This window comes from Malurus melanocephalus, unplaced genomic scaffold (assembly GCF_030028575.1).
Source record: "Malurus melanocephalus ecotype Western Australia unplaced genomic scaffold, MMel_1.1 scaffold_8, whole genome shotgun sequence".
Taxonomy (NCBI): domain Eukaryota; kingdom Metazoa; phylum Chordata; class Aves; order Passeriformes; family Maluridae; genus Malurus; species Malurus melanocephalus.
The window spans coordinates 6,561,031-6,588,005 of record NW_026623240.1 but is presented as its reverse complement, the minus strand read 5'-3'; the positions used below and the strand labels follow the sequence as shown (position 1 = coordinate 6,588,005).

The window sequence follows — 26,975 nt, the reverse complement described above, 5'->3', positions numbered from 1 at the left end:
CGCGCAGGTCTGGCGTCATTTAGTTTGGAGCCGCGGGTGCGCGCGTGGGAGCGGCTGCTGCGGTGCGGGGGTTGCCGGGAGCGCGGTCGGACTGGGACTGAGACTGAGACTGAGACTGAGACTGAGGCGGCGGCGGTCGGTGAGTGCGGGAGAGGCACGGGACAAAGCTAGGGCCGTGGCAGCGCCAGCAGTCTGCCCGTGGCGAACTGCGCTCTGGAGTGCTCTGTGTGAGGAGGGAGCGGTGGCGGTGATAGCGACGCTGCTCTGAGCAGAGCGGGGCAGGGCTTCCTTCCCGCCTGAGTTTGGCGGTGCCCTGGGGAGAGGCTCCCGTTGTGCGCGGGCTCTGGGCGTTGTCACAGGCAATAATGCGAACGCCGTTTGCTGGGGAGCAGCCTTGGCGCCTGGCGGGGCAGCCTGGCCGGCAGCGGGAGGGGCGGCTCGGTGGCCGGTGCCGAGCTGGCGGAGTGGCAGAGCCGTTGGGCCGAGGGGCAGAGCCGGCCCGTCCCGGCCCGTCCCGCCGCTGCTCGCGGCGCTCTGCCCCCTGCGATCCTGCGGGCGCGGCCGCTCGTTTCGAACGGATTTTTAGGTCGTTCCACAGCCCCGCGAAACGGGATCGGCCCTCTCCTTTTACGGAGCTTCGCTTGCCTCCTTCTGCGGTGTCTACGGTTGTTTCTTTCCTAACTGAAAATGTTCTTTCTTAATGTACGATTTTCATCAGCTGGGTGATTTTTTTATTGGCTGCGTAAGCCGAGGCTTTAATGAAAAATTGGAGTCTGTAATGGTTTAATCTGGGCCCTTTTAAGGTCCTGTGACCTGGTGGRGGTGATCTGTCGTGCTGAACATGGATGACGGTGTTGTAAAGGCTTCACATAAGGTCGGAGAATGTCTGCTTAGGAATCGGAGCAGTATAGACTAGATAATACTGTAGAGGAGAGCTGCTGTACGACTGAGTTCTGTACCATTCTGAGGAAATGCTTTGTAATTTTTAAAGAATGTTCATATGCATTGAACTGTTTCTTTTTCGTGGGCTCCTGGTTTACATAAATGTTGTGGCTTTTTTTTTTAAATATGTGTGTTTTGAAACTGACGCGTGGCAAGTCTGTTCCATTCCCAGTAAGTGTGTTTCTTTGTTGTCAGTGCTTTTAAGAAACTTGTTTTTGACTTTGCCTAGTTTTAGGCTGTGCAGGGACTCTTGGATTCGCTTAAGAAAATACCTCTCGGTGTCTTCCCTTTCCTGTTGTTCAGTGCTGCCTTGTAGTTCCACACTGCCTTAAGACGATGGTAATTGCGATAATTTTAATAGACCATTAGTCACAGTGCTGCTGAGCTCAGWTTATCCGGCATTCTCCAGTGCAGGTAACTCTACCAAAGGGCGCTAAAAAAATGTGAGATTTTTAACTCCTATAGCACTTGTTGAGGTAGTAGGGTTAAGAAGGGTTATAAAAATAGTGTGTTCCACAAAGTTAAAATTCCTACGTGCTTCTAGGCAGACGACAGGGTATTATTACAGCCAGGTGAAACTTGCTGCTGTGATACATTTGCTGAAAAAGCCAGTTCATAGGAATCAGCTTATGTTTTCCATCAATGTAGCTGTGTTAGCTGGAGGGGATGAGGAAAGAAAACAAAATTAGGCTTGGAGAGTGGGAATTTAATTCTTCTGCTTGACTTTGCTGCCCTTGGTAAACAGTGTTTTTTCATTCTCTTACTGAGAGTTTGACTGTGTATAGGAGGCCTTTACTTGTATGTTAGTTGAGCAATAGCAGTTGACTGTGATGCATTAAAACCACTTCTGGCCACTGGRTAAGTGTTTTGTGGTTCTCCACTTACTAGAATGATGGGAAACGTCAGTGTGCCTTGCTTGTTATTGTTACAAAATACGTAACTTTGCAAAGTTCTGTGAGACTAGCCATTAACCAGGTAACACTGATGGTTTTTAAGCAGTTGCARTGCCTTGGGCTAATAAAAGCATTATTGTCTGGTACTGTGTAAGTGTTGTAGTTGAATTCATAAACGACTGCTAATAAGTGAATGTTAATTTTGAGGGTTTTTATCAGTTTTTTACTGCTGTTTGAGGTCATGCTTCATTTGCAAGCTGAGAGTGATATTTAGGATATCTGTGATTCCTCAATCCTCTAGGATATCTGYGATTCCTCAATCCTCGCRGTTCTTGCACTCAYTGTGTTKCTTAGGCTTTACAGTCATAACAGGAGATTTAGSAAACTGAAAAGGAGAAAGATCTTTTGCTTTTATTTTCACTTTTCCTAAGTTGATCTAATGACCTTTATTAACAGTTGCTTCTGTCTTTATTTCCCATGATAGCATTTAGAACCTATCTGCTAGAAAACCACATCTCTTCAGCACTCTATTTTCAATTCCCTTYTATTAAATTATATTTCTGTTAAGAAAATTATCCCTGCGGGATTAATTCATTCTATTTAATCTGTTAATGGAGTGGGATGAGGATCCAACCCCTTGACAGTGCTAACTACAGTATTCATTCAAGTACTTTGCTGGCATGTTGCAGCAGCATACACCAGGATGTCCTACTTGCAAAAAATTACTGGCACTGCCTGATTTCTCAAATCTGCCTTCTAAGAAATTAAATATGCTTGATATAAGTAGTTGTTTGTTCTGGGCTGCTAGAGCATCAGAACTTTGGTTTTGTTGTTTACTTCATAGAGTAACTCATTCTTACTAAAGAAGGATGAATTGTACGGAAATGTACACAGAGGTACGTAATGGATGAGTCTGAGGAAAAAATACAAATCAAATATGAAAGTCCTTAGTATTATCACAAGGTCCTCAGGGTATTTCTATGTTAGTTTGTTCAGGTATTGCAAAAGCATTAATGTAGAAGTGTGGAACTGACACAAATCCAGTGCATGCATATATTGAATTCCGCTGGGTTGTGTGGATTTTTTTTTCCCCTTTAAAAATTAAACTTCGACTTCCCTTTAACTTCAGCTTTGCTCTGTGGTGACCAGACCAAAAGATAGGGCAATCCTGAAAGAAGTGGTTCTCTGGTACAAGTAAGGAGACCTTTCACAAGATCAATAAGTAAAGGATTACGTTACTTATGAAGTTGCCTCTGTAACCCTCTAGGTAGCATGTTTTGTTTAGCTTTGCCTCAGTACGCTGAACATGTATATAAGAGAAGTGCTTATGTTCTTTACAAGAGAAGGGTAAGCACTGTGATATAGCTGTACATCTGCCTGCCATGCTTTCTGCAAGTCATTGCTGCTGTGCTGAAATCTGCAGATGGTTTCTGATGATTTCGGTGATTTGGGAGATGTAGATCAATTGATTCAGGTCCTCTCAGCTGCTACTCCTGCACTGGCAAAGTGAGTCCAGGATCTTCAATTCTATCAGTAGAAAACTCCCTTAAATAACTACTGAGAGAAAATTGAACTTGTACGATATCCAAACAACAGTTGATCTGAGTTTTGCACATATTTGCTACATGTGCACTGAAGTAGTAATTACAGTTTTCGGATCCACAACTTGAATAATATTTAGAAACTTATATAGTGAGTTTGAAAACAAAAAGTCAAATCATGCTGCCTTTGTTAGAAGAAAGTTATAGTGTATTAAAACTTAGAAAAGAAGCTGTATAAATGTTATGGAATCTTTAGAGCTCTTTCCTTGCACATTTTCCTCTTGTGAATCTCGTTTCATATGTATTTGGTTTTAAATTTTGACCTTACTGAAAGGCTGTCAAATTGTATTAGGCCACTGTTGGATTGGGTGTGTCACATACGGAAGGGTAAGTCAGAGAACACTCATTTCTTCCTTAAATACAGCTGCAGTGTGCAAAGAGACTGTGGATCACTATATAGAAAGAATGTAGTGCAAAAGGCAGCTGGATAATATTAGTCAGCATGATCCTGTCATCAGTGCTCAGCCACTGACTTGTTCGAGGGGGATGGATGTTTTTGTGTCGATGTCATGGGAGAGAAAGCTTTCAGAGCACAGAGAATTTGCTATTAGCATCTGCGAAATTCTTCCCTGATGGGGGAGAAGAGTGGAAGCCTTGCTTGAACTAAGTTGGGCAATGGAGCTAGGCTTGGAAGTTACATATGAATGGGGATTGAGAAAGACTGGGATGGAGACTTTGAGAGGGAGAACAAATGATTAATGYAGTAGTTCCTGCAGAGGCTGKGAGTGTCTTAGTATATCTTTTTATCAGCAATGCTCTGAAGAATGTCGATTCAAGCCCTTTAATTAGTGAGTAAATGGTTTTTTTAATCAAGGCTGAATTAATATTCAAATTTCTCATCTCAAAGTGGGAAAAGTGATTGCTGTGAAGAGACCGTGTACTTCCCTAGGCTTGATGTATAGTAGTATTCTTTCTGGTACTGTTTAATTAAGCTAACAATTGTATTTGTTAATTTGTGAGTCAGAGCACCGTATTTTTAACCAAATTGTGCATGTATCATAGTATAAATTAAAAAGAAAACAAACAGATGAATCTTTCCTGAGTCTGAGGAAAGAAAAATGGATTGAGATGGTTTAGAAGCTCTAAATGACTAATTCCTTCAGTCCAGAGAACCATGATTGTAACAAGCTTATCTAACTTGAAAATTCTCTTGAACTTTATTGTAAGGGACACATGCATACTGTGGGAAAAATAAATGTTTGCAGTGAAGTTTGTGAATGTATCCAGATATTTTTTCTTTAAATAGAAATGCTGCATAGGCTTAGTAAGGGATGAATGTTGCTGGATTAATCTCCAATACCACTCAAAATCAGTGGATGTCATGATTTGACTTGATGTGAAGTGCAAGAAAACTGGAGGTTTTGTAAGTTTAGCTTAAATAAACAACAAAATAAATACACCTTGAAACGAGTTCAGTATGGATTGGTATTTTCTGCAGAAAATATAGAAAATACGCCAGTTACTTCTGCTTATAGGGTTGTCACGTGTTAGGATTATGCCTTGTGAGTGAAGTGGTTCTTTGTAATATTTTCATTAAACTTTATCCTTTACATGACTATTTGCATCTGTACTCTGCAAATAGTACAATCTGATTCATCACTGTTGGCTTTACTGATATTTTTTAGAAGAGGCAGGGAAAAGGTAAGAAAGCACATTAATTTCACAGTGATATGTCTCTGTAGACGTTCTCCTACAGAGAGAGTTAAAACTTCTATTATGAGTGCAAAGTTTAAACTTYTGTTCTGAGTGATGAAAAATTTTCATGGAACTGTAGATTTTTGATAGTTTCCTAGTAGAACAGATACTGAAATTTGCTGTCACTTCAGAACACCTAGACACTTTTCCTGCTGAGTTGTTTACCTTTCCATGTTGTACCTTCTTCACCTCTTAGCTAGGTAGGCAGTATTTAATCTAGAGGAATAAAGTAACTTAAGATATGAACTGCAAAATAGACCTATTAAACTTCTTCTATCTTTTCTCAAAACTCCTGTAGGCTGACTAAGAAGGGAGTAACCAGCTGTGAAACATAATTTAGCTGCGGGATATGGTTGAAACATTGGAAAGACTAATGAGCAACTACTTTTGACTTCTGTTGCAGCAGATTGTAGTAAATATAACTAGTGCTGCTTGTACTTCTGTCTTCTGTAGGTGAAGTACATTCTTACTGACATTGAACAGTGTTGTGCTGACAATCCCTTTTCAAATTCCTGTGTACCACAGCTCAGTGCCTGTGTTTTCAGCCTTGAATGTAAAACTGGCTGCATGAATCAGAGCAGCTGGGTGGGATTTTGACGAGCACACTCTGGAAAAAGCCACTCGTGTGACCACCTCCTTTTGCTTATGTAAGAACAGTGGGATCACATGTCCACAGCAAAAATGTGGGCAGTTCCTTATTTGGTAGTGCATTAATAACCTTGATCTTGTGAGTGTAACAGCAATTAAAACAATACAGTGTAGCTGAGTTGCTTTTCTAAGTGGATTTATTGTGTTTGCAGTTCTTCTCTTCATTAAGGCRGAAAAAATAGTTTATTTTTTACTGGAAACTAGTAATTTCTGTCATTACTGCAGGGAAAAAAAAAACCCAACAAACCTCAAGTAGAGTTTGGATAGGGATTGTGCAAGCATCTTCCACTTATCCTTCATTTTCCTCCCTCTTGTATGTGACCTGTCACAATGATCATGTTTATTCAGATGTTTCTCACTGATTGCTTTTAAATTGTGTTAGAAAAACATCTAATGGTCTTGCAAGAAGAAAAAATTATTTGCAGACATGACTTCTGTATGTTCCTTAGTTATGGAACGTGACTGAAGTAGTGATCAAATTCTAGATGAGTCTGTCAACCCTCAGTGTAAATCTGTACAGTATATTCATTGTTAGGAAAATATTTCTGTAATGTGTCATGATCCACTAATGAATGTTCCAAACTGCCAGTGTATTGAGGCAGTGTTTTTTTTTTTAATAGAACAAATTTGAATACTTAATGGTGGGCTGAGAACCATGAAAAAGACAGACTTCAGGTTCAGATCAAGTCATGTCTGAGTTGTGCCAGTGCCAGCATCACAGAGATTTTTTTTGCAAGGGCTAACCTGTGAGGAATACCCTTATTCTACAGGTGCCCTGATTCTGTATTACTGCCTCTTTGCTAGGACAGTAGGTTATTAATTCTATTGTTTAGTGGAAAAACATCCATAGGATTACTTTTATGGATGAAGGAATTGCTACCATGGTTAATGTGAACAGCAGTAAATTGTTATAGGTGGCAGATAGCCTCCTTTTTCTACAGATGAAAGGCTAAAAGAAGCTGTACTATACTGCAGCCATCAAAATAAATATTAAATAAAGTATACTGCCTATCCTAATGTTTCTTGGGTGGTCAGAGATGTGATAACTGACTTTATATAGAGTGTTGAAATAAATGTCTTTAAAATGTTTTTAAAACACTTTCTTCAATTCCAGTGTCTTGAAGTAAAGTCAGCAAAGGTTATTGTGGAAACTAGTGCTGAGTTTTCCATTGTTCTTTTCCTGTTAATCAGTACATAGCACTAGTATTAGGTCACAGAAGTTCTCCTGCACCAGGATTCATTTGGTGGAAGATCTGGTAGGGAGCCAATCACAGTTCACAGGGTCTGAGCTGCCTGGCCTTGTGTCCAGTCTCAGCCAGCCCAGAATGTTACTTTGGTTTGTGCCAGCTGGCCCTGGGCTGTGGAGTGGGGAATGCTGGACTGCAGAAGGAGGTGGTGTATGAGCTGGCCTTTCTGTCCTTATATTTTGACAGATTTCTGTGCCTTTGTGCTGCAGGAGCGAGGCTGAATCTGTTAACTGGGAATGTCAAATGAAGCCTCGCTTTTACAGAAAACAGAAATACTGGAAACAAATGTTACTAAATACCTGGTTTTAAAAAGTATATTTATTGTAAATAACACCTCTCTATTTCACTTAGGTGGAAAACAATACAGATATACTTAAAATTCATTTTTTATTTTCCAAGGCTTGTGTAGTAACCATATCTGCAGGACAAACAAGTAGAGGTCTACACATTTTTTAGGGATTTATTTTGTCTGATATCCCTGCTCTGGTTTCTTTGTTAAGACACTTGCAGTGTATCTCTTCTGTTGTATTTTTTCAGTGTCCCACTGACACCATTATTGAGTTYGCAGTGTCCTTTGGCAGGGAATTYTATCACTTGCAGAGCTTCTTCATTTTATTCTTTAAACTGGCTTCTGCAAATTACTGGGCATAGATCATGAACAATTCATCTTCTTCTTTCTTCATTTGTAGACCTTGCAGACCTTTTGTGTTTTTTGCAGACTGAAGAATTCAATCCTTCTCAGTTGTTTCTCATGTGGAAACATTTGCATTTTTTAAAATTATCTTTTATGGTTCCCTGAGCATTTTATTTGGGAGCTGAAGGAGGCAGAAGTGCCCAGTTTTAAGGTGTAGATGTGTTACTGGTATGTTCACATGATACAAGAATAATATTTACTAGCTCCTAAWATTTTTTTTTCTGTCTGCCAAGCATTCTTGTACTCCTTTTGACACTGATCAGAATTAATGAGTACTTTTTTAACCTTTTATAAACAACATGTATTTTATTCTGTGGTGTACTCTTCATGCTGAGGAAACAGTGTAYGTGGGAGCCTTTGGCTACATGTAAAGTATATGTACATCCAGTAAATTAGTCCTATGTGATGGTATTGGTGACATTCAGGGTYAGGGTGTGCTGGAACTTGAGAATCTGAAAGATTTGGATTGTAGCAGTGTGTTTGCTTAAAACAATTACCAGAAGAGCTATAAAACCTACAATCAAATAAAAAGCAGCTAGTCTTGGAGGAAAACTGAATATACACAAAGCATTAAGCTGTTCAGCATATTAAATATCTKTACTCGTTATATAACCCAACACTAGAAGATTGGTGACATGTGAGTCAGAAACCTGACTAGTACAGTGTGATAAATATGTGATTAAGTCTTAACTCTTTATTTGCATATGGGCTATTTCAGGACAGAATTCTCTGAGGCTTGGGTAAATTCTTAGTGATAACCATCAGAGCTACAGGTAGTTAGAACAAAGATCTAAGCTTTTTATACAGGAAACTGAAACTAAGAACTTTGGCTACACTATTTTTTTTTATTTCTTTGCCCCAGACTGGTTGCTTAGTGAATTGTGCAGTCGAACATTTTCTTAGGGGAAACAGAACTTTAGYTTCGTTGTGAATATGGTGGTGGGTGGGGCTGTAATAACAGGAGATACTCCTCCTTACCAGGACCGTGCATTTTTCCATACAGATATTTACAAAAGTATGTATGACAAAGTTCTTAACTACTTGAAGTTCTGTAGTATTGTGTTAAATAGGCATTGTCAGCAATGTGAGAGAACCTGTTAAATGTTTTGCATGATTGGCATTTTTCCTGGTCACTGAAATTCACTCAGYTTGAATAGGAATCCGTTTACAGAAATATGCTTGTGGGAGTTGAAATAGCCACAGAATCTAAGTAAGGAGTTGAAAAGCACCTGTGGAATTTGTGATCTTTCAGAAGAGGGAAGTCAGCCTGTAAATGAAAATCCTTTCTGTGTTGCTTCGTGTTGCCATACTTTGGATGTTTCCTTTTGAGTTTGTGAGTGCTGTCTGGTACTTGGCTGAAGTAGTTAAGAGCACACCTAAGAGGGAGTTMGTGCATTTTCATCAATGCAGTATCCTAAAAATTCAGTCTACTTTCAAGTAGTTGTGAATTCCCTCCTGGCAGTGAATAGTTAAAATGTGGAAGATTGTGCCACAAATACTTTTGTTTTTTGGCTCTAGTAGTTTGTGACTTAGTAGACAGGAATCAGGTATGAGATGTAAGTTTGCTATGTTCTGGTCCATGATTAGTGTCCTGGTCATGTTCTTGAAAATAGTTGTTAGTGTTCAGTAGGAAATCTACATGAAATTAGTTTTTCTTTTTTCTTAGTATTTTATGTACTGCTAYATAGGTCATTATGAATATATAGTGGAAATAATAATTTTCTGAAGAACCTTACCCATAATTTGACATATAATAAACTTAGTAAGTTTTAAAGTATGATGGACATTTTGAGTTGTGCATGGCATTTCTAACTTTTGGTTTATTGTTACAAAAAATAACAAGAAAATTAAAATTAAGCTATAATTTATGTAGACTCTGAAATGTATGTTTAAAGTAAACTTTTCTTCAAAAGACCTTAAAAATGTCCTTTGTCATGTTGGCAGAGTTTCATGTATGTTCCAGTAATATTATAAACATTGCTTTGAAACACACGTTGCCAAYAAAAAACAAAATAATTTGGTCGATTCTAGGAGTGGTATAACTTAAATATAATGGTTTTAGTTGTAAGTTGTGGCATTTCACTTTGCTTTTATGATTATTCATTTAGATGTAAAATCAGACCCAGAATCCTTATGTACTGTTAACTTTTTAGTTCTGTCACAGTAGCAGTTTCCACAGAGAGCCGAAGTAAAAATTTGATAYATTTGGTGTCTACTGGAGTATGAAGTGCATGACTAAATTAAGCTTTTCTCTTAGGCATTGATTAGAAAGAACTGTTACGCTTTGCAGGTTATGCTTTGCATTTTTTGTTAGATATCTTTTTGGGAAATCAACCATTGTTTCTTCTCGTGTAGACTCTAAAATTTATTTCTGTGTACGGCACCAGCTACTGAAAAGTTCTGTGGAGAAACTCTGTTTCGTAGTAGAATTCATGAATGGGGTTTGCACGCACTGGGTCTTACTCGCAGTATAAAGTGTATATAAAGTATAAACATAGCTCAGTCAACAACTACATCCAGTTCAAGATGGTGGGGAGAAGAGGTGTCAGAATTTGTTTTTTCTGGGAAAACAATGGATGATGTTACAGGAAATTTTTCTATTTTATTTAGGTGTGTTTTCTTCAAACCATTGTAGACAAATAAAAATTTATTTCATTGATTTATGCGGGTTTGCAAGTATTATGATATTTAATTGTGAAAGCTTTTCCTGGGGAGGGATTTGGCTCCTCTGCCTTGACATTTACGTGCACATGTATTTATAGTTGTGATCTGTCTGGAATTTGCCTTTGTGGTTTTGTTTGCTCTTTAATTTGTTCTATGATCTGGTCCTGTCTTTCTCAGTTTTGTTTCTATGGTTTAAGAGGTGAGGAGTACAGAAGAAATGGCTTAATTTAAAGGAAATAATGTGCATTTTTATAGAGCTTCAGGGAATATTGACATTGTTCTGCCTAGAAGCTTTTCTTTAAAATAATTGGTGCTAATTTATGATTAATCTATAATTTGACTTCAGTATGTTACTGTTACGTTTCCATAGTATATCTCAGTTATGAGGTTGTTATGAAGGCTTCTTTAAAGAAAGCAAATGACTGAAAGCTAATATTGTCAGTGTWGCTCTTCTAGAACCTGGAAGTGGTATAACCTTGTTCCCACTTTCTGCCAAAGAAGATGTATAGTTCTTTGCCATATGCCAGTTAAACTATGATTGTTCTGAGAGAATAATGGAAAAGACATTTTAAAGCAACAATTATTTTACTGAAATAGTGACTCTAGTGGAGTGCAGTAGTCAAACACGATCTCAGAAGTGAAGTTGAGCTGTTGAAGAACAATTTTCAGCTTCCTGGTGTATATTTAATACACATTTTTAGATAAAGAAAGGAAATCTGGTATTACAAAAGTCAGTGTCACTGTTTTTGATCAGAGAACATRGAATATCTCCTAGGTAAGAGATTGCTTATATTAGGCAAGTTTTGTATATTTACAAAATTTTATTTGGTTTTCCTGACAATAGAAATTTTTAATATTCTACTTGGGATTTTAGTAATTTGTTAAAGTTGAAGATGTGCTGGTTTTCCTCCCAGTCTAAATTAAAAAGCTTGAACTGAAATTCCCATTTTGGGTTTTTTTAAAAAAAATGTAACATAAACAGTGATGAAAAAATACAGGCTGTTAATCTTYGCAGAGAATAATAGGAGTATCTGAAGTAGCTTGTAAGAAGAGAAAGACGTGCCTGAGACTGCCTAGTTTGGCAGAAAATGGTTTCACAGAATTGTGTATTACCAAACTCTTCATAGATACACTTGGTGCTGGAGTGATGATAACTTTTGTCTGTGTGTACCTGAAATGGAATGTAGCTGTTGTATTTGAAGACTGTATAAACAAAGAACTGATGATACAGATGGTTGAGTCATAATGTGATACATCAATCAGGGAATTAACAGRGTAGAGTGAGGAAGAAACCTTATTGATAGTGAGGGGGTTTTATCTGTTGTGTTTTTGAGGTGGCTTCACAGCCAAGTATTTTACTGGGTTTGTATGTCAGAGAATTACCTTACCTTTCTTTCAGGAGCATGCTTGATTGAGTCYTAGATTGTGGCCTTGCTAATTTTATAGATAGAGCTGAGTGTCTTGCTTCTGGAAAGCTCAGTAAGCTGCAGGACACACCACTGCTGGCTTGTCAGATCTGAGATCATCCTTGGCTACGGAGGATCTCTCAGGCTGTGTGTTCTAATACTACCTAAACAAACCGGATCAAATCCCAGAACCACCCCTTCTTCAAGCTAAAGGTGAAAGTCCCGGTAGAAGGTGAGCTCACCTCCCAGTGTGCCACAGTTGGAACAGGGTGTGAGCAGGTGTGCAAACACTGCAGGTGCTACTTGGACACAAAGTGGCAGCCTCTGAAATGCAGGGTGTCTGGGAAATGGGCATACTGRCAGAATGCCCTGTGATATTTCCAGGAAATACAGGAAAGACATCAAGATAGAAATACAGAAACTTGTGAAGAAAAAAAGAAAAAAAWTCCCATAAAGGAGTTCATGAGTAGGTAATGACCTTATCCAAGTCCAAACCTTAGTAGGTTTTTTTTTTTTAGGGGACACTTACTCAGGCATTTAAACAAAATATATTCAAACATACAGGAAGCAAAATCTTATAATAGTCTAGAAGAGTGTTTTTCTAGGTGTGTATGGTAACAGGGAAGATAAGACTGTAGCAAGAAGACTAAATATTTACTTGTGGTTTTTCAGGGCTGTTTTCTGTTTATCTGTGCATATTTGAAGTGGGACTGCAGGGCTAGATGTCCTTGAGGAGAGTACATGAAGGATTTCCTTCCTTTGCTTTTGATGATAATTCTGGAGAGGAATATGGGGGGGAAAAAAAAAGACCCAGATTGATTAGAAAATTGCAAATATCAGATTTTGGTAGTTCTAAAAATACAGCAGCTCTAATACAGCAAAATTGGAAGATGTAAAAACTCACCACACTTAGCAGATTAGAAATTGTTTAAAGAGCTCAATAAGCATGTGAGAGAAACTGTAGCTTATGTGTATTTTCCAAAGGTCTCTGATTGAGACCTCTGAAGATGCCTCTGATAAAAGGAGGATCTCAACGCAAAGAAGGGACATGCTTTCTGGAATATTACCCATTGACTCTTACAAAATATGAAATTCCAGACTATAAATGCATTCTGACATGAAGATCTCATGCAGGGCATGAAGTATAAGTAATGTAGTCATTTCTGTAAGTATATCCCACTCAGAATCTTAAGTAGTTTAATTTTGAGAGAATAACTTACATAATTAGGGTATAACTCTTAGGCCAGAATAGCATGTCCCCCTCTGTTTCGAAGAGAAAAGATGCCTGAACACTTAGTCACAGTGATTATCAAAAAGTTTCGTTGTAACTTTGTYCTTACCAGAATTTGTTCTGTAACTTTTGACAGTTAAGGTGAAGAAACTTTTATTGAAGCAGAAATCCTAATTATTTTGGCTTTTAATAAAATCTGTGAAATTAATTACTATGTTGTTATAAAATGGGGGGCGTGGAAGGGGGGGGCGGTCCAGGGAATCTGTCATGACTGAGGCTTGCTAATTGCACTGCTTAAGTATTTTTGTGATAATTAAAAGGAGACATATGTGCTTAATACAATGTTTGTGGTGGAGAAAATGTTGAATTTAGGATGTGAGTTTCAAGGAATTTATCTGAAATACTAATTTAAAATCAACTCCAAGAGCAGTTTTTAAAGAAAGATAAAAAAAGAAAGGGTAATTTAGTAAAAGACTAGTTTTATTCTAGGTGARGCTCAGCAACCACTTTTTCCTTCAGCTGTAAAGGTAATTGATTCTATAACCCTGTGACTCCCGCTGTGCCAAAAATGCAAATGAGTCCTGAGAACTTTGGTGTAAGGGGAGCCAATTCCTTCTTTCAATACCCTTTGGCCTCTATTACATTTGAAACAGTAAGTACATAAAAATTTTTGCTTTCTAAAATAATCCGGTGAATTTTTGACTTTGTCTTTACCATATTCWTATTCCATATTTCTTATCCTTTATCTTTTCCATATTCAAAGGAGGATGTGAATAAAAACCCCTAAATAAATAATTAGGCAAATCCTGTTATAAGGAATCTAGTAAATTCTATTGCAGAAATTGGAAAAGATAATGATGTGATGATTAGGAGAATGACATAAAGACTAGAAAGTGCCAAATCTTTTTCTAGTACTTTCTGGTTAAGGAGATATTTTCTGTTCCTTCTGATCAGTCTCTTTTTTAAGTTTCAGCTGATTCTAGAAAACAGCTTCGAATATAATGCTCACTGAATCAGAGGATTAGTGAGTTTTATTGATGTAAGCAAGGCAGCTRAGCTTAATTACCTCCATAACTTCATTACTAGGCTTCAAACAGATAAATTCTGTAGAAATACCTTTATAYGGTTAACTTCTAGATATGACCAAAAGTGGTGTATTTTAATACTSTGTTTCAGGGAGGAGTAATTTTTCAAATTGTGTTAATCTGTCTTGAAGTTCATTGCCCTACTGATAATCATAGCTAATTTCTTGACCTCCAGCTCGCAATGGAGGTACAAAAGAAATCTTGTAGGCTAAACCTTCGTATCATTTTCTCTACGGAGCGTGACAAATACATAAGTAGTAAAATTTGTTTTGTATATTTTTAWAGAAATGTGAAAGAACCAAGTGTTTTTCTGTTATTAGCATCTCATCAGATGAAAGCTATTTGYTTGCTATATTGCCGTACTTGTATAATAATCTTGATATTTCCTGTTCCATAGAAGAAGGCTGAGACAGGATTTGCAGTTTTGGTCTGCTTTAATTTAGTGGCTTGAATTGTGGTAAACAAAGTGGTATTATTTGCTCAGTCTCATTTCTTACTGCTTAATAGTACAGGCTATGGTCAGCTGTGGTTGAGGGTGCCCTAATTTTATTTTTAAAGAGACGAAGTTTTGCTTTCTGAAGYTCTGTAGTTAATTTGGGTGCAAAATGCCTCATAGACTTTGCTGGAAAGGGTACAAATCCGTGTTGATATATTTGGAAAAGAGTTATGTACAGCTGTCTCTATAGAAACAGTGAAGTAAAATGCTATAATTACTCTCGGTTGGCTTCTGCCTGTCTCTCGGGGCAGATAATTCTTCAGAGCTGACTGGGTTCTGCCCTGTTGGTGAAAGGCACTGTTCTCACTCTGTTTTAGCCTTTAAACCTGAGTCGCTTGGGAAGGGACAGCGGGAAGCTGAGCGTTGTGTGTGGCGCAGGCGCGCAGAGTGAAAGCTGTGCGGGCTGGGGCGGTGGGGAAGTGACGTCCGTGTTATTTGGCGTTCTAGAAAGAGCGCAGACACGTCCTTGGGTGGGCGGGCTCTACGGAGGGCTGTGCCTTCCCAGTGTGTAATCATTTATAAATGAGCAGCGGGGGTAGCAATGAAATACGGAGAAGCTGTCTAGTCTTTAATGTATTGTAGTGTTTGTTGTTTTCTAGCAGTTCTGTTCGTTTCGATCCAGAGTTTGATTTTTTTTTTCCTTCTCTAGCATCTCCACCTTGCTAAGACGCTGGACGCTGCCTTCTTGATAGCAAGGAAAATCTGAATTTCTCCAACACTCACGATGGGGAAAGATTATTATTCTATCCTGGGAATTGAAAAAGGGGCTTCTGATGAGGATATCAAAAAGGCTTACAGAAAACAAGCACTGAAATGGCATCCAGATAAGAATAAATCTCCCCATGCAGAAGAAAAATTCAAAGAGGTTGCAGAAGCTTATGAAGTGCTGAGTGATCCCAAAAAGAGAGACATTTATGATCAGTTTGGGGAAGAAGGTATGTATGCCTGTTATACTATGATCAGTTACTTTTATTATGTTGAATGAAGCACAGTAAAGGTGCAAACATGGTATGTGTTCATTTTTAGGCAATGTACTTGTTTGGCCCATTGGACTGTAAATATAAGATGCATTGCTGGGCTTTAATGTTGGTGTAGTTTTAATTTCTTATTTTAATGGGGCTTGTTATAAACATAAAATACTTGACAGACAAAAAGTTACTGAACAAAGRAATTTCTATCACCCATAAATAGCTTTCTGGGATCTCTCACTGCTGTCCTCCCTTGCCATAGCAGTTTTTGAGATGCAGTACAAGACATGTATTCTTTTCTTAAATTTTTGCTTAAAGGCAGTTTGCTTGATATAGGCAAAACAGTCCTTCTGAGCAGAAGCCCAGGTGTCCAGCCTGTAGTTGTCCTTGGCTTCTTGCCTGGAGAGGAAAGAATTTGGCTGATGTCATGAAATACCAGAGCAATTTTTTAGCTTTAATTGTAAACAGTGATAACATGCCAAGAGAATGAGGCCTCAGAAATGTCATATTTGTCCTAAAATGGTTATCTGAACAGGATGACTTTTTTCTTTTTTTGTTCATTTTTGACCAACATGACTTTTAGTCTTACGATTGAGCAACAGAGGAAGTCATTAAGATCCSTTCCCATAAATGTATGGTATCCGAAATTCCATATGAAATAATTACTTCCGTTGTGGCAAGTAGGCCTGCTCATTGCTATTTACTTGGGGCCATGTTTTTTACTGCTATAAAGGAGGACACTTAAATAGCAGTATTTACTATTTTGGGCAAAGATATAAAGTAGAACTTGGAGAATGATTAATCGGGGAATACCGCCTGATGCCTCAGGAGCTATGCCTTGCTCTTCAGACTCCTTTAGGAGTGTAAATAGTTGTTGTAAGGAAAATGCAGAGGGTTGTGGTTTGTAGAAAGGAGGGAACATCAGTACTTTTACAGCCAGGAATTGATGTGCCTTCAGTAACTTCTGACTAGCTATTCCAGAAGCTGTCTTTCTGCTCTCACAGATTGAATCCCCTGATCTTCTTGTTTGACCTTAACAGTAGTGTGACAGAAGGATGCAAAGTAMTTTTGATCTGGTCTGATGTTAAAATGGGGAAAACATTCTAATGTCGTACTTGGTTAGTTTTGGTACCCAACATTAAGCTTATGCATAAGAAAATTGAGCTAAAAAAATCCCCAACAAACCCCTCTTTCAAATTTACAGAATGCCTACTTCATGATGTAAGCCTTCATGTTTTYGTGGTTATGAAAAGTATAATATAATCTGTAGTTCTGAATTGGTCTAAGATTGAAAAAAAGAGTTACAAAAACAAGCATTGTAAGTTTGGAGATAAAGGTCTCTTAAAACTTTTCAGTCTTTTAACAATTTGAGAAAGTTTACTGCAATGATCAGTGCAGAAGAGCACTGGTAAGAGGAATACTTGATCACCTATTGAGAAAGAGGCATTGAAGAAAATTTATTAGCGTGGTTTGGGATGAGCACAGGAAGTACAAGGGACTTTCCAGTGAGAATTGTAAGGGAAATCTTAGCAGGAAGAAATGAGATGTAGATCTCTCCATATGAAAGGGCAGAATTATTGTGAACCTTCTGATTTTTTTTTTTGCGGAGAGACAGTGTGATAGTGTGTACAAGGTTTTTGTACCCAAATGGATCTTAATAAGTTCCAAGATTTTATTTGTGCCTGCACTGAAGAGAGTTCCCTGGATTTGTACCTGTTTTATGTCACAGGAACTTAAATTGTGATAAGTTTGGGATTCTAAATTGARTGTTAAGGAAGCATATATGTGCTTGACTGTTGGTGTGTTACCTTTTACTCAAAACAAATTGCAGGAAAATGGGTAAAACCTATTAACACTGAATTACAGCTGAGCTACAGACTATGAAATATGATAGTGAGTAATTTTCCCCAGAAGTGACCTTGTAGAAGGATGCATTTCCCAAAAGACAAGAATAGATAAGTCAAGCAAACCTGTCTTCTGGTCTAAGATGCTAATTAATTAAACTAACTCGTTTCAATCATATGAAATAAAATTGGCACTATCAGAATACCTGTTCTTCTGAAGTAAAAGTCATTCTAGAGCTTCAGAAACTTTGTTGCTGTTCAAGCTATTGAATTCACTCTTCTGCAAATATCTTTTCGACTCCTCTGTCCTCATATCATTACACTCTACGGTAGGAAAGCCAGTACTAATACCCACTTTGTTTTTAACTTGGTTTATTTGTCTTATTTAGGTCTTAAAGGAGGAGCTGGAGGATCTGATGGCCAGGGTGGTACGTTCCGGTACTCCTTCCATGGCGACCCACATGCTACATTTGCAGCTTTCTTTGGTGGCACAAATCCTTTTGAGATCTTCTTTGGAAGGAGGATGCCTGGTGGCAGAGACGCTGAAGACATGGAAGTGGATGGTGATCCATTTGGATCCTTCACTAGTTTTAGTATGAATGGTTTTCCAAGGGAAAGGAATACAGTTGGCAGCCARTTACGCCGTAAACAAGATCCCCCTGTAATCCATGAACTTAAAGTGTCACTGGAAGAGATCTATCATGGCTGCACAAAAAGAATGAGGATTTCACGTAAAAGGCTTAACCCAGATGGTAGAAGTGTCCGAACAGAGGACAAAATTCTTACTATTGATATAAAAAGAGGATGGAAAGAAGGCACCAAGATCACTTTCCCAAAAGAAGGCGATGAAACACCCAACACAATTCCAGCTGATATTGTTTTTATCATTAAAGATAAGCCTCACACTCATTTCAAGAGAGATGGATCAAATATTGTCTATCCTATTAAGATCAGCTTAAGGGAGGTACGTTTCTCTTGTGGCAGAGACAGTCTAAATGTTTGACATTATTACAATATGATACAATGGCTAAAGCTGTCTGGCAGCTGTGAATTTGGGGTTTGGGTTTTTTTTATAATAGTTTCACTTTTGTCAGTGTGTGGCTGAAGAGCACAGTTATTTATAGTGGAAGCAATAGCTGTTTTGATAAAAATGGAATATTATTTCAAGCTATTTACTGTAGAGATGGAAGAGGACAAGGGTGGAAGGGTAAGAATAAAGGTTGAGATGTCTTAAATCTTCATATATAATCTTTCTAGCTTATGGTGTATTAGGCAGAAATGACAAATGCAAACTAACAAGTACATCCTATATAGTATGCTCCTTGCTGCTGTGATGTGATTGCTACTTCTGCAGGACTAAGTAGAAGTGTCTTTAAGTATTTTCACTACCAACAAATTCTCTCTTTTTATCTCATAAGTTACTGCAGTGTGATTTCAAACTACATAGAGATTGATTTCATGAAGATAAATAAGTGTGAACAGGTGTAAGAGGAGCTATATATAACAACAAAAATGGTATAGCTTTTTAAAATTCCATTCCAAGTCAAAACATACTAGCTTTCCGAAAGGGAAGTCAGAAAAACAACTTCTCAGAATACTTAAAGAGTCTAAAGCCTCAACATAATCATCATTTAAAAGATAATGTAGCGTATATGTAATGTATTTTTTCTTCTTAATTAGTATCAGGTGGAGAAATGAACTTTGGCTTTCATTATAAGCTCTTAGTGTAAATTAAGCTACCTTAAAGAATTCTGAACTAAAATAAATGTGAAATGAGGTGAAGCACCTAAAGTAGTGAGGGAGGAAAAAAACACAATATTTAATGTTAATGTGGGTAATACAGTTCCTTCACAGATAAAACCTGTTTAGACTCATTGCATTGTTATGTAAATTGGACATTAGCAGTGTAGACTAAGTGTGGTGATTCAGGTGAAGTTGGAGAAATCAAAATCTTATTATCAGAGATCCTGGTGATGAAAATAAACTGTTGGATAAAGCAGGAGGTCTTTAATGTTCTAATTTTGGTGCAACAAAATTATTGTTTGCTTTTCTTTAGGCACTACAAATATTAACGTAAGACAGCTGTGAAATTTGATACGCCTCTGCTTATAGACACTTAAATGTTGTTCTGAAATTTGATATAATGCAGATTGATAATGTATTAGAATAGGTCTCCTGTGAAATGTAAACAAAAAGTGAAAGGGGATTCTAGATTTCCAATGGAAACTTAGAAGACTGGGAATCTCAAGAGAAGTTTAAGTGAGGAGTTTACTCTGCTCAGCTCACTTATTACTTAAAGTCTTTGAAGGACATACAAGCTCAATTATCCTCCAGTGACCACTGTAAGATTCATAAATTCAGTGATATTCAATGACAAATTCAAACTTTTCTTTTTAAGAGAGGAACACTGTATTTAAATTTTGACATCTCAGTAGCGCACAGTAGAAATACTGTTTAGAATTCTAGTCACTTTTAAATACTCCAGATTCAATAGTAGATACAAAAATGTTCTGACCAATTTTTTTTTCTCATATTACAATCTTTAGGCTTTGTGTGGCAGCTCTTTCAATGTGCCAACGATAGAAGGAAGAACCATACCCATGACAGTAAATGAAGTGGTAAAGCCTGGGATGAGGAGAAGAATTATAGGATATGGATTRCCGCTTCCCAAAAATCCTGACCAACGTGGAGACTTAATTATAGAATTTGAAGTAATCTTCCCAGATAACATTTCTCCAGCATCAAAAGAAGTACTTAGGCGAAATCTTCCAGTTTCATAAAATGGAAGACTGTGTATGTCAACAGATTAAAGTAGGACACTGGAAATGCAGAAGACTGGGAAGTCTGTGCTTTAAAAGTGCAATCTGTAACACCTAGTGGAATCTTTGTTTTTTTTTGTTTTGTGGGATGGGTGGGGGGAAAATACCGTAATGCTGCATGAGAAGAAAAGGGTTTAAGTAGAAGTCATACAGGTGAATTCTGCAGTAAAAATAACAGGGAAAACCACTCGTTTTGTTTTACATCTTCCTAATCAGCAAAGTTTAGTCATTATTTTGCTTAATATAAAATTCAGTAATTTTTTTACAAAGTCAGTKCATATTTCTGATACAGTACTTGAGCCTCCAAGTACTTTGTTTCTTATATCCTTATCCTGTCTATAACATCACATATTTGTACAAAAATTTGAGATAGATAGTAGTAGAAATACACAAAGGTATAARTATTTTAAAGAGCAAAACATGAAAGAGATCATTTCAATATGTTGCCTTCCACTGCACAAAGAAGCATCGGCTGGAAAAATCAGCTTTGACTCCTGAACCTACCCTCTGTTCGATGAAAGCCTTCTCTTTATTGCCCCAGGAAGTGTCAGGACTGCATTGTGAATCTGGCAAAGGGTATCTGGCCTGAGGAGACAGAGTAGGCATTTGCTGTGGGACAGTTCCACAGTCTTCAGGCAGAGCAGCAAGAAGGGACTCTTCAAGGACATGAACAGCAAAGGGTGAGCCTGCTGTCAAATGGGCCAGAGAAACTGGTGACAAATGACATGGAGAAGGCTGACGTACTCTGTGCTGCCTTTGCATCAGTCACTAACATAAAACAAGCACACAGGAATTCCAGGCCCCTGAGACTAGAGGGGAAATCTGTAACCTTGGCAGTGGAGGACTGGGTTASGGTGCATTTTCACTGGAAGTCTCAGCCTAACAGATTCCACCCAAGTGTTGAAGGAGCTGGCTGATWCCGTTGCAGGGCCACTCTTTGAATGGTCAGGGAGATTGAGAAATGTTCCAGTGGACTTGAGAAGAGAAAATACCACTCCTCCAGACAACCAAGAAGTAAGATACAGGAATCTGCAGAGTAATCAGCTTCACCTAAGCCCTTGGTGAAGCCCCCAAAAAATCTTCTTAGAAAGCATTTCTAAAAGGAGTAGTCAACATAGATGTACAACAGGGAAATCTTGCTTGACCAGTCTAATTGCCATTTACAGTGAGCTTCTAACATCAGTAGACAGACTGATGAAATRGAGGTCAGATAAGCAGAAAGTGAGATGGATTAAAAGTTGGCTAAATGAGGGGGCACAAATCAGTGGCATGAAGTCCAGTTGGAGGCRGGTCAACAGTGGTGTACCCCCTCGCTCAGTACTGGGGCCAGTACTATTCAGCATCATTAATGAACTGAATTATGGGATGGAGTTTACCAATCATATAAAATGGGGAGGAGTTTCCCTGGTGCCACCAGCTGATGTACTGCCTTTCAAAGGGACCTCAACAGGCTGAAGAACTGGACAGAGGATTCTCACAAAGTTCAACAGAGGGAATGCAAAGTCTTGCTCCATTGAAGAGTAACTGACCAGTAAACTGAGAATGAGATGGCAATGCAGCCTTGTGGCAACAGTGGCCAGAGCTTTGCTGGCAGCTGAGGGGAGACTGTCCTTTCTCATTACTGTCAGCGCTGATGAGGATACATCTGGAGTACTGGACTCCCTGGTGCTTGAAGGATGTAAACTCAGGGGAGCAGCTCTGGCACAGGACCAGGTGTGAGAGGCTGAGAGAGCTGGAATTTGCCAACCTGGTGAAGAAAAGACTTGAAGAGGTCTTGGCACCTGACAGGGAGTGAATGAAGATGGAGGAGCCAGGCTCTTCTCAGTAGCTCTCAGTGACAGGACTGGATGGGCACAAGTTGGTTAGGGATTCCGTCTGAACACAAGGAAACACATTTTACTGTGAGGATGGTCAAATGCTAGAATAGGTTTCCGAGAGAAGCTGAGGAGTTGCTGTCCCTCAAAACTCATAGCCTGACTGGACATTGTCCAGGGCAGCCTGCTCCAGCTGGCCATGTGTGAACAGGGATGTTGAATGATGCCAAGAGGTTTCTTGTAAGCAAAATGATTCTGTGAACTTGGACTTGGCACTTTTTGTTAGATAGTGCTGTGGGCCATGTTCTGCAAATTAGGCTTAGTCCTAAAATGGTGGTACTCAGGTGACAATTCCCTTGGGAGGAGGTCTGTGCTGGATTGGAAAGATGCACAAAGAGCCCTGTAAAAGCATTTGGCTGGAGCAGGTGTTTAAAGATCATGCTGATCTCAAGTTTTCTTTATTTTCAACGGCCAAACATTACTCCCATGAAGAAGAAAGAGCCCAGGTCCTAGCTCAAGCCAAGTTTGTTTAAGTCACAATGTGGGATTAAGGGTTGCCCAGAAGCTTTCATGCGCATGAATTGAGGGATTTTAAAAATTGAAATACGAGTTAGTTGTTTTTAGAGTTAAAAGATGCATAGAGATGGAGACCCCTCTGTAATAGTCTAGTTTTATAATACACTAATAGGGCTGGTTCCCTTGATTGCAGCATGGTATTGGTGAAAGAAATGCCTTGTGGGCATGCATTATTACTTGAGTTTAAAACCATAATACAGTGCTTTAATACTTTCAAAGGGTTTGGGATTTTTTTTGTTGTTTTTCATGAGAAAGTATGTTAAGATTTGCTGTCAGSCTTTTGCCTGTGGAAATTTAGAGGTTACCTGCTCTGTTAGGTAGCCTAAGAAGTAGCAGTGTTATATATGTGAATCTCTGCAGGAAAGTAAATCATATGGAAGTTGGGATTTAATTTACAGTAACTTTTTAATGAGTGTAAGAAGAATCTCATTTCTGTTACTTAAAGGAATAGAATTTCTGTGAGCTATTGTTCAAGTCAGTTTTTCAACTGCAGACCCCTTCATGCAGTATCAGTTAGTTGAACTTAGTCCTAAACCTGCGGGAAGTAAACAATTGGTGGAGCAGTATCACAAAGAAAAAAAAAATTGCTGCTTAGTGCTTCTGCATATTGTTAATACTATATATTGTTTGTCRAAAAAAATGCCATTTCAGTATGTTCCGTATTGCATTTCTTATGTGGTTTTTACTTAAAAAGTGTAAAGTTGGTTTTTAACTTTCTCTTATATTTTGTTATGATGGCAGATGCTACAAGCTACATGACTTCAAAGCATATCAACCTAAAATATCTATTTGTCAGTTTAAAAGCTATGGAATCAAGCATTTTGTAATCCAGGATCTTGTAACCATATCCAGCTTGTAAAAAAAAAAATTACAGTAACTAGGACTATTTTTTGTAACCATCTTCAGATAAGAGGAGTAGTGTTAAATTGAGGAATTGCAGTATCTTGTGTATTTAGAGATGTATATATATATATATATATGTGTATAGCAAACTAAACTTTTCCAACTGTTTTCAAGCTCAAAATATAAAACTTATAGGACTGGTATGAAATCAATGCTTGTATTTCTTTTCTTATGGAGAGTTAACAAAGTATACATTTCAGAAACCAGTATGTAGAATTACGTCAAAATATGAGAGGAAGCATTAATATCTACCTAATCCAGGATTCACAAAAAAAATATTTTTCTAATCAAAAATGTGCTTAAAAGCTATGTTTTAAAACCCACTTGATTATTTAATAAAGCTACTTGGGAGAAGGAAGCAAATACTCAGTCAACTGGCTATATTTGTAACTACTGAAATACATGGAAATAAAATGGTCATTCATGAAATTGGTATGAGAAAGGTTTTTGGTCTCTTCAAGGTTGCTTAGGTGTCATAGAAGGTAAAAGTCATTTATTTGATTTGGAATTCATCCAGCAAGTCTGAAAACCTCTGCTTCTAAAGATCCTTTTTTAATCTCACCAACATCAAGCTTTAGGGTAATCTCAATCTGTTGGAAGAGTAGGTCAAGCTACATTTCAACCCTTTCTTCTTACTGCCATGCAGTGATACTCTGCTTGCTCCACAGCTTTCTTCTGTCATGAGGGTGTTATTAGCATTATTCTTTCACTCAGTCATTTCTGTATTAGCTGTGCTGAAAGCTTCCTGAAGTGTATTTGTGGTTTATTGAACAAATGCACTCAATTCATTTCTAGGATCTGCATTTTATTTGCTCATCTGACTCTTTTGGGGTTGAATAGGTTTTCCTTTAACAGTGAAATTTTCTGTAACTTCAGAGTTAAATTCTGTGCACTTGAATTAATGTGCTAGACCTAAAAAGTATGGGCCATTAACATGCTACTGTAAATACAATTAGAGACAATTTTACTTTTCCAGTCAGTAAATGCTAGTCCTCCTTTGCAGCTGACATGAATAGTTCTTACTATATCACTTACTGAACAAATCCTATAGGACCAGGGAATTCATCATACAGACACTTACTGTTCAGCACCCAAACTGAGCAAATAGCAGCACTAATCTCATGAGGTGCAGAATCTCAACTTTTCATTTGTCAGATTTCTCAGCAATGGATTATTGGATGGCATGGTTTGTTTCCTTCAGACTTCTCCAATTAATTGTTCTATTATTTATACAGTGAAAGTAGAGATGTACTGTTGATCCCCTTGGGTGTAGAAGGTATAAGTGCCCCGGGCTTGTTTGTTTCCCTGGAATTACTGGCTTATCCAAGGGAGGAGCTGTAGCACAGCAATCTTGTTAGTCATGCCTGATTGCTTTATCGTGGGCAAATTGCCGTGTACACAGCCCTGCTGCCCTACACTCAAAAACATCCAAGCCCCACCCACCCAGCCCCTGAAATACCATATGGCATTTCCCTGAATACGGATAGATACCCCTATGTGTAGTGAAACACACAGAGTGGCATTTCATATCCGGTAACATGACTTTGTTCCACATGCATTCTCCACAAACTATGGCTGTTGCATGCTACGATTCTTGTATCCCAAGTATTACTTGTGAGAAACTGAAAAATGGTCTAGCCTGTAGAGTGCAATGTACTGGGGATAAAAGGATCAAACCCATTTTTTTCWTCCCCCACCCCAAGTTCATGGTTTATTATTCTTTCTGAAACCAAAGCTAATAGCAGTTTTATTTGTTAAGTCTTTTTCCAGAAGTYAATTTGAAGTAATTTTTTGATCCTTGGTATCTTGAGGCTCATTTGGATTCATGATCTAGTTTTGCTGTGTGTTAATTAGTGTTGGCAGATACTTCCCTAGAGGGTACACATTCAAGGGAGTCTGAAAACAAGATTGATTGTAGTTTGAGAAAGTGTCTTCTGTCCGTTACAGACTGTCTTTTCTTTGAGGTTCTCAACAGTCAGATCACCCAGTCACCGTTATGTTGCACTGAGCAAATCTAAATGATTGAAACGGCTAATCCATTATCTGAGCAATATTAAAGAAATAGGACTTGTAGATTAGGAAAAAAGAAGTTCATGGTAATATAACCTCTCCAGTAACAGAGAAAACAGTGTGTTGAACACGTCTTTATACTTACTTTCAAAGCTGGGGGCTGCTGTGGCAACTTCACGTAGATGCTTTTCTAGATTTGGTTTTTAAAATAATTTAACGTATGTGCAATATGAACTTCCTCTGGTTTAAATGACACAAAAMCTGTTTCATTTCACTTGTTACATCATGTAACTAATGATAGCAAATACRTRCTCCATACTGTTTGTGTCTTCAATTTGTTTGGCCAGCTCCATTTGCCTTGTCATTTTTAATTTCCATAAGTAAAAGCTGATGCTTTTGCTTCAAGATGTAGGTAAGATCAACAAAGATCAACATTCTCCATCCACCTCTGTATGAAACATGGAAACATTTACAACTCCACTGAATAAAGTTTTGCAACAGATGCCTAGATTAGGACTGTTAATGTCCATGAACTTTTTAAAATTAATTACACAACCTCTGTATAAGTGGAAACTTGACAGTTCATTAAGTAAATCTCATTAACAGAATCACTAAAATCAGTAATGACTGGAAACAGTATTTACTGGATTTTAAGATTCAATTATCTTTTCACAAGAAAAGGAAAGAGTAGAAACAAGACAAATGTTTGTCACCAATTCCTGTATAACACACTTTAAGTAAATGGAAAAAGGAATCTTGAAAGAAGTTGCTTATTTAAAATTAAAAAAAACAGCAAAACCCCTATAATATCAAGATGAAGAGTTTGGTAGTTAGTTCACCTGTCTCATTTTGTATCACTGCAATGTCATCCAGTGGATGCCAACATGCTGTCTGAACTGCATTCCAATAACTAGAAAAAGTACACAGTTCTACAAGTTCAGAGAAACCTTCAGTTTAAGTTCTGTGGTTTCAAACTGAACTGGAAAGTCAGCTATTAGAGTGTGGGGGTAAGTTTATTGTGCAGTTTTGTTGGTTTTTTTTTAATTGGTTGAAATTCCTACAAAATATTTTAGTAAATATTGAATCCAGTTGTTTCCTACTACAATGGGATAACAGCCATTTTTGAGTATTCCCTTAAATTTACCACATGCTGTCTTGAAAAAAACTGAAGTCATATTGGCTTCAAACCTTTTTTACTTCACAGCTTAAGCAGTTTAAAATCTGTATGTAATTTCATGTAATCAGAGATACTTTCATTAGGTTTGCTAAGAACTTTYGACTCTGGGCTGCCTCAATAATTCATTGTCTGTGCCTGCCTGGTCTGACTCCGTGTACCAGAATCCTTTTTCTCTGGTTTGTGAATTTTATTCTTAAAGTCAAGCTGTGGAAAGGCAATGCTGCTTCTCTCTGCAGCTTTAGAGCAAATTCCTTTAGAAAAG

At 38.0% G+C, this 26,975-nt stretch overlaps 1 protein-coding gene across 1 annotated transcript; it reads left to right on the top strand.

Annotated features, from left to right (window-relative positions):
- Positions 1 to 13: 13 nt before the first annotated feature.
- DNAJB4 (DnaJ heat shock protein family (Hsp40) member B4) lies at positions 14 to 22,262 on the top strand. Its single transcript, XM_057375087.1, has 4 exons — positions 14 to 139; positions 15,252 to 15,537; positions 17,804 to 18,378; positions 19,961 to 22,262. Exons 2-4 carry the CDS (start codon positions 15,327 to 15,329, stop codon positions 20,192 to 20,194), a joined length of 1,020 nt encoding a protein of 339 aa, XP_057231070.1. The 5' UTR covers positions 14 to 139; positions 15,252 to 15,326; the 3' UTR covers positions 20,195 to 22,262.
- The last annotated feature ends 4,713 nt before the right edge of the window (positions 22,263 to 26,975 follow it).